At 37.0% G+C, this 11,742-nt stretch overlaps 1 protein-coding gene across 7 annotated transcripts in view; it reads left to right on the forward strand.

The window, feature by feature from the left end:
- The window catches only part of NEK1 (NIMA related kinase 1), a 239,119-nt gene that overhangs the window by 122,425 nt on the left and 104,952 nt on the right, over positions 1–11,742 (forward strand). For 5 of the 7 annotated variants that reach the window (XM_040470858.1, XM_040470824.1, XM_040470831.1 and 2 more), the window contains exons 19-22: positions 9,443–9,526; positions 9,954–10,037; positions 10,503–10,580; positions 11,149–11,244. In XM_040470858.1, coding sequence (XP_040326792.1) covers positions 9,443–9,526; positions 9,954–10,037; positions 10,503–10,580; positions 11,149–11,244 — 342 coding nt within the window. The remainder of the gene's footprint in view (positions 1–9,442; positions 9,527–9,953; positions 10,038–10,502; positions 10,581–11,148; positions 11,245–11,742) is intronic. The other 2 variants (XM_040470841.1, XM_040470849.1) reach the window with 1 other exon arrangement.

Genomic DNA, 11,742 nt, shown 5'->3' on the forward strand with positions numbered 1-11,742 from the left:
CTATACTGTTTTCAAGCCCAGCGATTAATTTTATGACTATTATTCTAAATTCACTTTCTGTTATATTATTTAAATCCTTTTTGATCAGTTCATTAGCTGTTGTTATTTCCTGGAGATTCTTCTGAGGGGAATTCTTCCGCTTGGTCATTTTGGATAGTCCCTGGCGTGGTGAGGACCTGCAGGGCACTTCCCCTGTGCTGTGGTGTATAACTGGAGTTGGTGGGCGGGGCCGCAGTCCGACCTGATATGTGCCCCCAGCCCACCACTGGGGCCACAGTCAGACTGGTGTGTGCCTTCTCTTCCCCTCTCCTAGGGGCGGGATTCACTGTGGGGTGGTGTGGCCCCTCTGGGCTACTTGCACACTGCCAGGCTTGTGATGCTGGGGATCTGGCGTCTTAGCTGGGGTGGGTAGGCAAGGTGCACGGGGGCAGGAGGGGCAGGCTTAGCTAGCTTCTCCTTAGGTGATCCACTTCAGGAGGGGCCCTGTGGCAGCGGGAGGGAGTCAGATCCGCTGCCGGAGGTTTGGCTCCGCAGAAGCACACAGTTGGGTGTTTACGCAGAGCGAGCAAGATCCCTGGCAGGAACTGGTTCCCTTTGGGATTTTGGCTGGGGGATGGGCGGGGGAGATGGCGCTGGCGAGCGCCTTTGCTCCCCACCAAACTGAGCTCTGTCGTCCGGGGGCTCAGCAGCTCTCTCTCCCTTTGTCCTCCAGCCTTCCCGCTTTCCGAGCAGAGCTGTTAACTTATGACCTCCCAGACGCTAAGTCGCGCTTGCTGTCGGAACACAGTCCGTCAGGCCCCTCCACTTTTGCCAGCCAGACTCGGGGGCTCTGCTTGGCCGGCGAGCTGCCCCTCCGCCCCGGCTCCCTCCCGCCAGTCCGTGGAGCGCGCACCGCCTCGCCGCCCTTCCTACCCTCTTCCGTGGGCCTCTCATCTGCACTTGGCTCTGGAGACTCTGTTCTGCTAATCCTCTGGCGGTTTTCTGGGTTATTTAGTCAGGTGTGGGTGGCATCTAAGTGATCAGCAGGATGCGCGGTGAGCCCAGTGTCCTCCTACACCGCCATCTTCCCTCTCTCCTCGCCAAAATCTAAAAATATTCTTAAAGTAAGCTAAAAGAATCTGTTAACAGAGCAAATAAGATTGCTTAGGACAAAGAGAGAGATAAAGAGAGACATTATATAATAAGATCAGTTCGATAAGTCATTTCAGGAACACCTGGGTGGCTCAGTCAGTTAAGTGGCCAACTCTTGAATTTGGCTCAGGTCATGATCTCACAGTTGTGAGTTTGAGCTCCTCGTTGAGCTTCGTACTGACAGCATGGAGCCTGCTTGGGATTTTCTCTCTCCCCCTCTCTTTCTGCCCTTACCTTGCTCATACATATGAGTGCACTCTCTCTCTCAAAATTAAAAAAATATATATATTTTAAAAATACTATTGCAGTTGTAAATGGCTGTACAACAAACAGTGGAGTTTCAAAATATATAAAGCAGAAACTAACAGCTAAAAGGATAAATTCACAAGTGTAGTTGGGGACATTAGCACTCCATTCTCAGCGATTGATAGAACTGCTAGACAGAAATTAGCAACGATACAGAATAGCTAAACACCATCACAAGCTAACAAGTTCTAATTTACACTTACAGAGCATTCTACCCATCAGTAGCACAATACACTTTTTTTTCAAGTGGAAATGAGTTAACATGCAATAATACATTCACCAAGAAAGACTATATGCTAGATCATAAAACAAACCTTATATTCAGAAGACTCGGAATTACAGAGTATAATTTTTGAACATCATGGAATCAAACTAGAAATCTATAATAGAAAGATGACAAGAAAATCTACAAACAATTGAAAATTAAAACACTTCTAACTAATATGGTATCAAATAGGAGATATAAAAGAAAACTTAAAAATACATAGAACCAGGGGCACCTGAGAGGTTTAGTTGGTTAAGTGTCTGACTTTTGATTTTGCCTCAAGTCACAGTCTCATGGTTTTGTGAGTTTGAGCCCCCACATTGCTGAGCCAGCTTGGGATCCTCTCTCTCCTTCTTCTCTGCCCTTCTGTACTCATGCTTGCTCAGATTCTCCCTCTGTTTCTCAAAATAAATAAATAAACTTAAAAACAATTTATAGAACTGAATGAAAATAGACATACAACATATTAACATTTGTGAGATGGAACTAAAGCACATATATTTGTATTTATTCCTATAAAGGAAATTTATAGTACTAGATGCTTATAAATTGGAAAAGAAAAAGGTCTCAAATCAGCACTCTAAGTTCCTATCTCAATCCTAAAAAAAAAAAAAAAAAAAAAAAAAAAAGAAGAGCAAAAAAAACCCAAAGCAAACAGAATGAGGGAAATCATTAAAGTAGAAATCAGTGAATTTGAAAAAGGGAAAACTGTTGAGAAAGTTAATGAAGTGAAAAGCTGGTTCTTAGAAAATAATGAATGAAATTTATAATCTCTAGATTGACAAGAATAAAAAGAATAACACAAATCACGAGTGTCAGGAATGAAACAAGGGATATCACTACAGATCTTATAGTGAGTAAAAAGATAATAAGCAACTTAACACTCATAAATTCAACAACTTTTAAAGATGGAATTTGTGATTTAAAAGCTGCCAAAAAAAGAAATCTCTAGGCCTGGATTGTTTCACTGGAGAATTTTACCAAACATTCAAAGAATTAACATCAATTTGATACAATGATACAATCTCTTGCAGGAATTAGTAACAAGGAATATTTCCCAACTCATTTTGAGGCCTGTATTACCTTGATACTCAAGCTAGAAAAGCACAAAAGAAGAAAAGTACAGACTAATGTATCTTGTGAACCTAGATGGAAAACAAAATTTTAGGAAATCTAACCCAACCATGACCAAATGGAATTTAGTCTTGTTTCAGTATTAGAAAATGAGTGTGACCTACCATATCAATAGGTTAAAGAAGAAAAATAATATAATCATATCAATTGATGCAGAAAGTCTTTTGACTAAGTTCAACATGCACAATAAGAAATATCAGTATACTAGAAATAGAGGGGAACATCCTCAGCTCCAAAAAATCTACATCTAACTTCATATGGGATAGAAGACTAAATGCTCTCCCTCTACAGTTGGAAAAAAGGGAAGAATGTTTGCTCTCACCAGTCTAATCAACATAGTACAGGGTGTTCCAGTTATTGCAGTAAGGCAAGAAAAAGAAAAGGTATATAGATTTGAAAAGAAGGAAAGAGTAAAATGATTGCTATTTCCAGTTGACATGATTAATTTGCTTAGAAAATCCCAAGGACTCTACAAAAACTCTCCTCAAACTAAAAAAAATGAGTTCATTATAGTTAACAGGATACAAGATTCAATACATAAAAATCAACTGAATTTTTTCCAGTGTTTATTTATTGAAAGAGAGCAGGGGAGGAGCAAAGAGAGGGAGAGAGAATCCTAAACAAGCTCTGCACTATCAGCATGGAGCCCAATGCAGGGCTCGATCCCACAAACTGTGAGACCATGACCTGAACTGAAACTGAAACAGAAACTGAAACTGAGCCACCCAGGTGCCCCTCAACTGAAGTTTTTTAAAGTTTATTTATTTTGAGAGAGAGAGAGAGAGAGAGAGAGAGAGACACATCACAAGCAGGGGAGGGGAAGAGACAGGGAGACAGAATCCCAAGCAGTCTCCGTGCCATCAGTGTAGAGCCGAGCGTGGGGCTTGAACTGAGAGATCATGACCTGAGCCAAGATCAAGAGTCGGATCAAGAATTGGATGCTTAACCAACTGAGCCACTGAGGTGCCCCTGAATTTCTATAAATTGACAGTGAAAAAGTGGAAACCAATACAAAAAAATATAATACCATTTACAATTGCTCCATAAAAATGAAAAAAATTAATAAAATATGCAGGCTAATTTATGTGTTTAAAATGACAAAATGTTGAAATTAAAGAAGACCTAAATACTTGGAGAATCATACCATGTTCATGAATCGGAAGACTCAATGTAATAAAAATGGCAAGTTCTAAATTGATCTATGTTTATGCAATTACTAGTAAAATGTCAGGAATATAGATATGTATTTTTTTATAGATGTAGACAGACTTGTTTTAAAATGTGTATGGAAAGGGGCATTTGGGTGGCTCAGTCAGTTAAGCATCTGATTTTGGCTCAGGTCGTGATCTCCCAGCTCGTGAGTTCAGCCCCGCCTCGGCCTCTGTGCTGACAGCTAAGAACCTGAAGTCTGCTTCAGATTCTGTGTCTCCCTCTCTTCTGCCCCTCACCCACTCACACTCTACATCTCTCTCCTTCAAAAATAAATAAACATTAGACAAATTGTTTTAATAAAAAAATTAAAAAAATTAAATGTATATGGAAAGAAAAGGATCTTAAAACAGCCAAAATAGTTTTTTGTTTGTTTTATCTAAGTGATTTCTACACCCAACATGGTGCTTGAACTTATGACCCTGAGATCAGGAGTCACATGCTCTTCCCAATTAAGCAGTCAGGCACCCCAAAATAGCCAAAACAGTTTTGAGAAGAATCAAGTGGGAAGAAATACTCTTCCATTTATTCAGGCTTACTTACAGGGGCTCCTGGCTGGCTCAGTTGGTTGAGCAGCGGCTCTTGATTTCAGCTTATGTCATGATCTAGAGGTTTGTGAGTTTGAGTCCCCCGCTTTGGACTCCACACTGCCGGTGTGGATTCTCTCTCTCTGCCCCTCCCCTGCTCATACGTGTGCTCTCTCTCAAAAAAAAAAAAAAAAAAAAAAAAAAACCCTTAAAAAAAAAAAGGCTTATTGGAGCGCCTGGGTGTCGCAGTCAGTTAAGCATCGGGCTTCGGCTTAGGTCATGATCTCACTGTTTGTGAGTTGGAGCCCTGCACAGGATTTGTGCTGACAGCTTGGAGCCTGGAGCCCGCTTCAGATTCTGTGTCTCCCTCTCTGTACTCCTCCCCTGCTCATGCTTATGCTTGCTCTCTCTCTCTCTGTCTCTCGCTCTCTTAAAAATAAACAAACATTAAAAAAAATTTTTTTTTTTTAAAAAGGCTTAACTTACAGCTATGGGAATCAAAACAGTATAGTACTAGTGGAGGGATAGACACATAGGTAGATTCATGGAACAGTATGGAGAACACCCTAATAGACCCATACAAATATGCCCAACTGATTCTTGAAAATGAAGCAAAGGCAATTCATGGAGGAGGGTTTGCCTTTTTAGTATTAGTGCTGGAGAAATTGGACTTCCACCCATAGGCAAAAAATGAACCTTGACCTAAACCTCACCTCTTATTAAAAGAGATCGTGCAGTCTAAGGGAAAACATACAATTATAAAGCTTTTAGAAGAAGGAGAAAATTTCAGACCTCAGACTAGACAAAGAATTCTTAGACTTGGCATCAAAAGCACAGTCCATAAAAAGAAAACTTGATAAACTGGACTTCATCAGAATTAAAAACTTTGGTTCTGCAAAAGACCTTGTTGAGAGGAAGAAAATACAAATTACAGATTGGGAGAAAGTATGTGTAAATCCCATATTCAACAAAGGACTTGTATCTAGAACACATGAAGAATCACCAAAACTCAACATTAAAAACACAGAGTATCCAATTAGAAAACATGCAAAAGAGTAGCCAAAGATTTCATTGAAGAGAGTATACAGATAGCATATAAACTGTTGAAAGACAGTTCATCATCATTAGCTATGTGAGAAATGCAAATTAAAACCGCATTAATGTATCACTACCCACCTATCAGAATGACTAAAATTAAAAGGTGATAAAAACCAGGGTCGCCTAGGTGGCTCAGTCAGTTGAGCATCTGACTTCGTCTCTGGGCATGATCTCATGGCTCGTAAGTTTGAGCCCCACGTCAGGCTCTGTACTGACAGCTCAGAGCCTGAAGCCTGCTTCAGATTCTGTCTCTGTCTCTCTCCTTCTCCCTTCCCTTGCTCCTGCACTATCTCTCTCTCACCCCTTCTCTCTCAAATATAAATAAATATTTTTTTTAAAAAGTGGTCAAAACCAAATGCCGGTGATGATGTGGAGAAACTGGATCAATCATTCCTAGTAAGAACTTAAAGCCACTCTGCAAAATAGCTTGGTAGTGCCCTTTAAAACTAAAAATGGATTTACCATACCAAGAACAAGTAATTCTATTCTTGCATGTATGTCCCAGAGAAAAGAACATATTTTCACTCAGAAACTTGTACATGAATGTTCTCAGCAACTTTAACTCCTAATAGTCCAAAACTTGAAACTACCCAAATGTCCTTCAGTGGGTGAATCAATGAACAAATTATGGTATATTCATACTATTGAATTCTACTTAGCAGTAAAGTGTAACAAACTATTGATTTATGCATCCAATACCTTGAATGGACTGCAAGAAAATAATACTGTTATAAACAGTGAATCTCAAACAGATATGTACTGTATGATTCTAATATGTAAATTTTGTTTGTATTAGTTAATGGGTGTTAGGTATGGGAATAGTGAATGTGTCTGTGAAGTGTTAAAGTAATGGTACAATTGAGTATCTTGATTATGGTGATGATTACATAAATCTATATGTATAATAAAATTACATTGACACAGGTACACAATTATGCATGTATAACTACTGAAATCAATTTCCTGGCTTTGATAGTGTACTGTCCTTATCAAGATGATAAAATTGGGAGAGGCTGGATGAAGGGTCCATGAAAGCTCCCTGTATATTTTACCTTTCTGTGAATCTATAATATTTCACAGTAAAATGTTAAAAAAAATTGCTTCAAAGTAACTCAGGTTTTTTTACTTAAAGTTCTTAAATACCATGAAAGGAAGATAAGAGTCTATAGCAGTACTCAGTTCTCCACCCACTCTCCTGTAACTCTGTAGATATTTCATTCATCTTTTCAGAGTTCACTTCACATATTTACCCAGCCCTGCCTATTTCTTGTTTTCTTTCACCTTCCTAGTCTCTTACTTCTATCTCAAAAGCTCAAGTATCTGATAAGCTAATGCCAAGATTGCTTTGAAGAGGGGCAGTAGTCTTTTGTCAGACTGGAAGAGGAGAAAGAGCACATTCATATAATAATACTTTTTGTTCTAGTACATGCACAGAATCGGCAGTATTATTATGTCTGAGCTTACAGCAAGTAATTTTGGTGAAGGTCAGCAATGGTAGGTGACACTGACGAATGTGTGAACTGACAGAATTTGGAGTCTACCATAGTCCATGTTCTTAACCATCAGAGTATACTGCCTGTCCACCATTATATTGTATTATAATACACTGATGAGTACTGCTGCAGAAGGTATATATAAAAATGACATGGCACGTCACACTTAATTGACTAGAAGAGGTATGAGCAAGGCTTTCCATGGGTGAGATGTTTGATTTGCATTTCGGAAGAGGAGTAGAGTTAGCCATTTTAAGAAGATGAGTGAAATCATGGCATAGTCTGCAAACCACAAATAGTTGTCGTGGCTAGAATGTAGGCTTTATGATTAGGTCATGGCAGAGATGAGAATAGATATGGTTAGGTCACAAACAGCCTTATCTGTTATGCATCAGAACAGAATGTGGATTATATTATGAAGATAATGGGAACCATTGAAAGATTTAGGTGGGCTTTGATGTGAAAGAGACTGTTAAAAAGGTTACTCTGCAGTGTAGCGAGTAGACTGGGGTATAGAATAGATTAAGAGGCATAATGATAAATTAGAAAGGTCTCGGAAATCCAGGAGTCAAGAGAAAAGAGCATGAGCTAAGGCAGAAACTAAGGGGATAATTAGAGAATTAGGATGAGGTAGATTGGTAATTTGACAGTCATTTGTATTTGGCAGAGAAGAGAAAGAAGTAATGATAACTCCCATCTCACTGACTTGGGTGGTTGACTGTGATCAGTAACTGAAATGGGAATAAAATCATATAGTAAAAAGAATGATGAGGTCAGGTTTGTAAATTGTTTGAAGTAGCTTTGCTACATAAAGAGTGGCGTTGTCCAGACGTCAGTTCAAGTAGTTCAAGAGAAGAGGGCTGCGACGTTGATTTAGATTCGGGAATTGGCAACATATGTTACAGCCTGGGAATGAGTAGAAAAGAAGACCAGAGAATGCGTCTTGACAAAATATTGACATTAGTGATGAGCCAAGGAAAAGAAAAGCCTGTGAAAAATAGTGAAGATTGATTGGAAGAACCCAAGAGAGAATGCTAATATGAATATGAAAGAGAAGAGAGATTTTTTTGTGTGTGTGTGTTATTTAGAGAACACTATTTGGTGGTGTATTATGAATATCATATAGTCAGTTAATAATGTTTTTAAGGATATTGAATATGAGGAGGGACTCAGAATATTAAAATTAATATGCTAATTAATATTAAGGTTAAATCAGAAAAACTATAGTAAGATTCAAGTGTTATAAAGATAAGATGCTTAAGTATTTGTACATATGCACAGAAATTTGGAAGGGAATAACAGACTTTAGGTGTTTCAGATGGTAGAACTGTGATTTATATTTTATAAGTTTTCTACAGCGAACATATATGTTTTTATGAGACAAAAAATACTTCTTTGGATTCAAACTAATTTCCATTGGAAATGTTAATTGCAAAATTTGCTCAAAAGAGTCCATTTGAAATGTTAACTAGGAAGTCAGTGGTAACCCTAGAAAATTTTCAGAGTCATGGTGGGATTGGAAACCAGATTGTAGTGTGTTAAAAAGTAAATAGGAAAAAAAAAGTAAGTAGGAAGCAGGAAAATAGAAGTCATGAATGGTCATGTATGTAGAAAGTATGCTTTCAGCAAGCTGATAAAAAGACATTAGATAGGGAAGTGAGACACTGAGGATTTTTTTTTAAGGAAAAATCTTATAGCGTGGTTGTGTGCTGAAGGAAGAGAACATGGATAGTTTGGCAATCTGATACTTTTTTAAAGGATACTAATAATTTCTGATAAGAACATAATTCCATGTTTATGATAAACTATGTTTAAAAATGATGTCAGTTTGTGATTGAGTATAATCATTTGCAGTATAGTAATGGGACATTCCTGAGTATAGAGTTTGAGTTCAAATATTTAATATTATGTAAATACTATATATTTAGTATGTAAACAAATTTGTAGAAATGATTGGACTTTTACAGAACAAAACTTTGATTTGGGGTTTAGCTAACCTCCAAAGTAGTTTTAAAAACCTGATCACTTAAATGGCTAATAAAAACATACCTGATCTCTGTTTTGAATAATTATGTTTGGGGTTTAATTGATTCCTTCAATGTTCTCACTGAATGTATTGGTTAAATCGATAGAGGAAAATGCCAGGGTTTATCTAAGTTTATCAGCTAGAAATGATCAGTATTTGCCAAAAGAAATAAAGTGGCACCTGGATATTCCTAGGTAAGATGCTGATGTAGCCTTAGTCATTCTTTAAACTTAGTACATTAAATGATGAACAGGGAATCCTGCAAAACCTGGCAGCTATGTATGGAGGCAGGTCCAGCTCTTCAAGAGGAGGGAAGCCAAGAAACAAAGAGGAAGAGGTATGCTTCCCGCATGTTCGCTACCTCCGTCACATAGCCATTTTTGAGTTTATTGCCTTCCTTTCTTGCATGGTTTAAATTCTTAACAATTATTTAAGGATTTTGTAGGTCTAGAGGGACCTGTTAATATAATTTGACTGACCTGCTGTGTCATAATTTTGTCCCATAACTGATATTCAGTATTCTGAGTTCAATTTCTTTTCTTTTGATAAAATTAAAAATTTATAATGTATTTCTTTTCAGAAATAAGTTGATCTAAATTAAACACTTGAAAGCTAATATTACATTTCCATTAACCAGATTTCAAAACTTTTATTTCTTGTATTCAGATTAACACTTTTCTTTAAATTACAAAAAAATTTTTAGCAATAAAAATGTTTATTTTTTTTAAATTAAAATATTGTGTGTTCTTTTTCTCTCCTTGTAGGTTTATCTGGCAAGACTGAGACAAATAAGACTGCAGAATTTCAATGAGCGTCAGCAGATTAGAGCCAAACTTCGTGGTGAAAAGGCAGGTTGAAAAATAACTTTTTAAAAAGTAGTTGAATGGAAAAAAAAAAAGTAATTGAATGACATTATAATCGAGGAAGATTAAAAATGCTATGACACTAACACAAAGTCTGATGAAGAGAGTGAAAGTCAAAGATCAGAAAACTATACATAGAGAAAAAATAAATTTTATATGTTGGATTTACAATCAATAAGACCATTTGTTCCAGAGGAATTCTGAGAGGAAAACATAGGTAGTACCCATGGACATTTTATGTCATTCTATTTTTGTCTTTTTTTTCCCATTCATTGTCCGTAAGAGTTGATAGTTGTAGAGAGTTCACTTGCAGCTGTGAGAGAAAATTAATAGTATTGAACAATTTACCATTTTATATTTTTAGTGTTAGTCTGTTCATATTATCTTCTGAGCTCTGCCCTCAATTTGAGGCTCTGTCCTAAGTGGTTTGCTTATCTACTTGCTTTGTAGAAAGAAGCTGATTGTTCTGAAGGACAAGAAGGAAGTGAGGAGGCTGACGTGAGGCGTAAAAAAGTTGAAGCACTTAAGGTATAGACTAGAAATAAACAGATTTTCTTTGAGAAAATTGGAACCTGGGGTAGACAATTGTGTTAAATCTTGAATAGTTATTCTCTTGCCTTAATTTTACATTCCTATTTATCCCTCACTCTTTGGTTTCTGAAAAATAAGTGTCTTCTTCTCTTCATATCTTGTATTTATGGGGAACAATTTGATGAAATCATAACATAAGTGTATGAAGCTATTACACAAGTAACCTTAAAAAGAATAAATGATAACCTTAAAAATGAAAAATATGATTGTCCATTTCTCTGAAGATAAAGTCTGTACATAATAACCATAGTTTAAAACTTTTACATTTGTATTTCCATTAGAATGTGCCTGCATTTATTTTCATTGAGCTGCTGTGTGTTGAGCCCTGGTTTAGGTGCTGGGGATATAAAGTGAGCTTATATTTTTACTCTGGAAATTCTCCCTCCCACCAAACTTTTCTTTTTTGGCTAATAAGTATCTTTATAGACTTGGTGGGGGGAAACAAAAACAAAAACCTATGCCCTTCTTTCTGGTAATTAACTTTGTTGATTGGTTTTATTTTCAGGCCCAAGCAAGTGCACGTGCTGCTGTACTAAAAGAACAATTAGAACGAAAGAGAAAGGAAGCATATGAGAGAGAAAAGAAAGTATGGGAAGAGCATGTAAGATTTAACTCATATTCTTGATCCTACTCATGTTAATGTTCTTATATCTCCTACTGGATAGTATATCACCATTATAACTTGGTAATTCTGTTTTTTCCCATTTTTTATTCTCATTCGTTCTCCCTCTCTTCTCTCCTCCCCCACTTTCCCTCACTATTGCTCTCTCTCTCATATTTATGGATGATCAGTATGGAAGTTATTTTGGGATTTGATTTGTGGTGAAAACCTAATTTACTTATTCATTTTAGTTTTTATTATTGCCAAGTACCTAATCAAAGACCCAGCATCATTTAATGGCTACACTTTCCTTCTGCCACTGATTTATAAAGCTACTTTTATATATTAATATAAATACCTATATATATTAAATTCTTATATATGCTAGAGAATGAATCTATAGTATACATGCATCAGGCTCTCTCTTCTGCTCCATTACTCTGTCTGCCAGCACCTCATTGTATTAATAATTATGGATTTAGAATATATTTAAAAAAA

This window comes from Herpailurus yagouaroundi, unplaced genomic scaffold (genome assembly GCF_014898765.1).
Source record: "Herpailurus yagouaroundi ecotype Mexico unplaced genomic scaffold, PumYag 28, whole genome shotgun sequence".
Taxonomy (NCBI): Eukaryota; Metazoa; Chordata; class Mammalia; order Carnivora; family Felidae; genus Herpailurus; species Herpailurus yagouaroundi.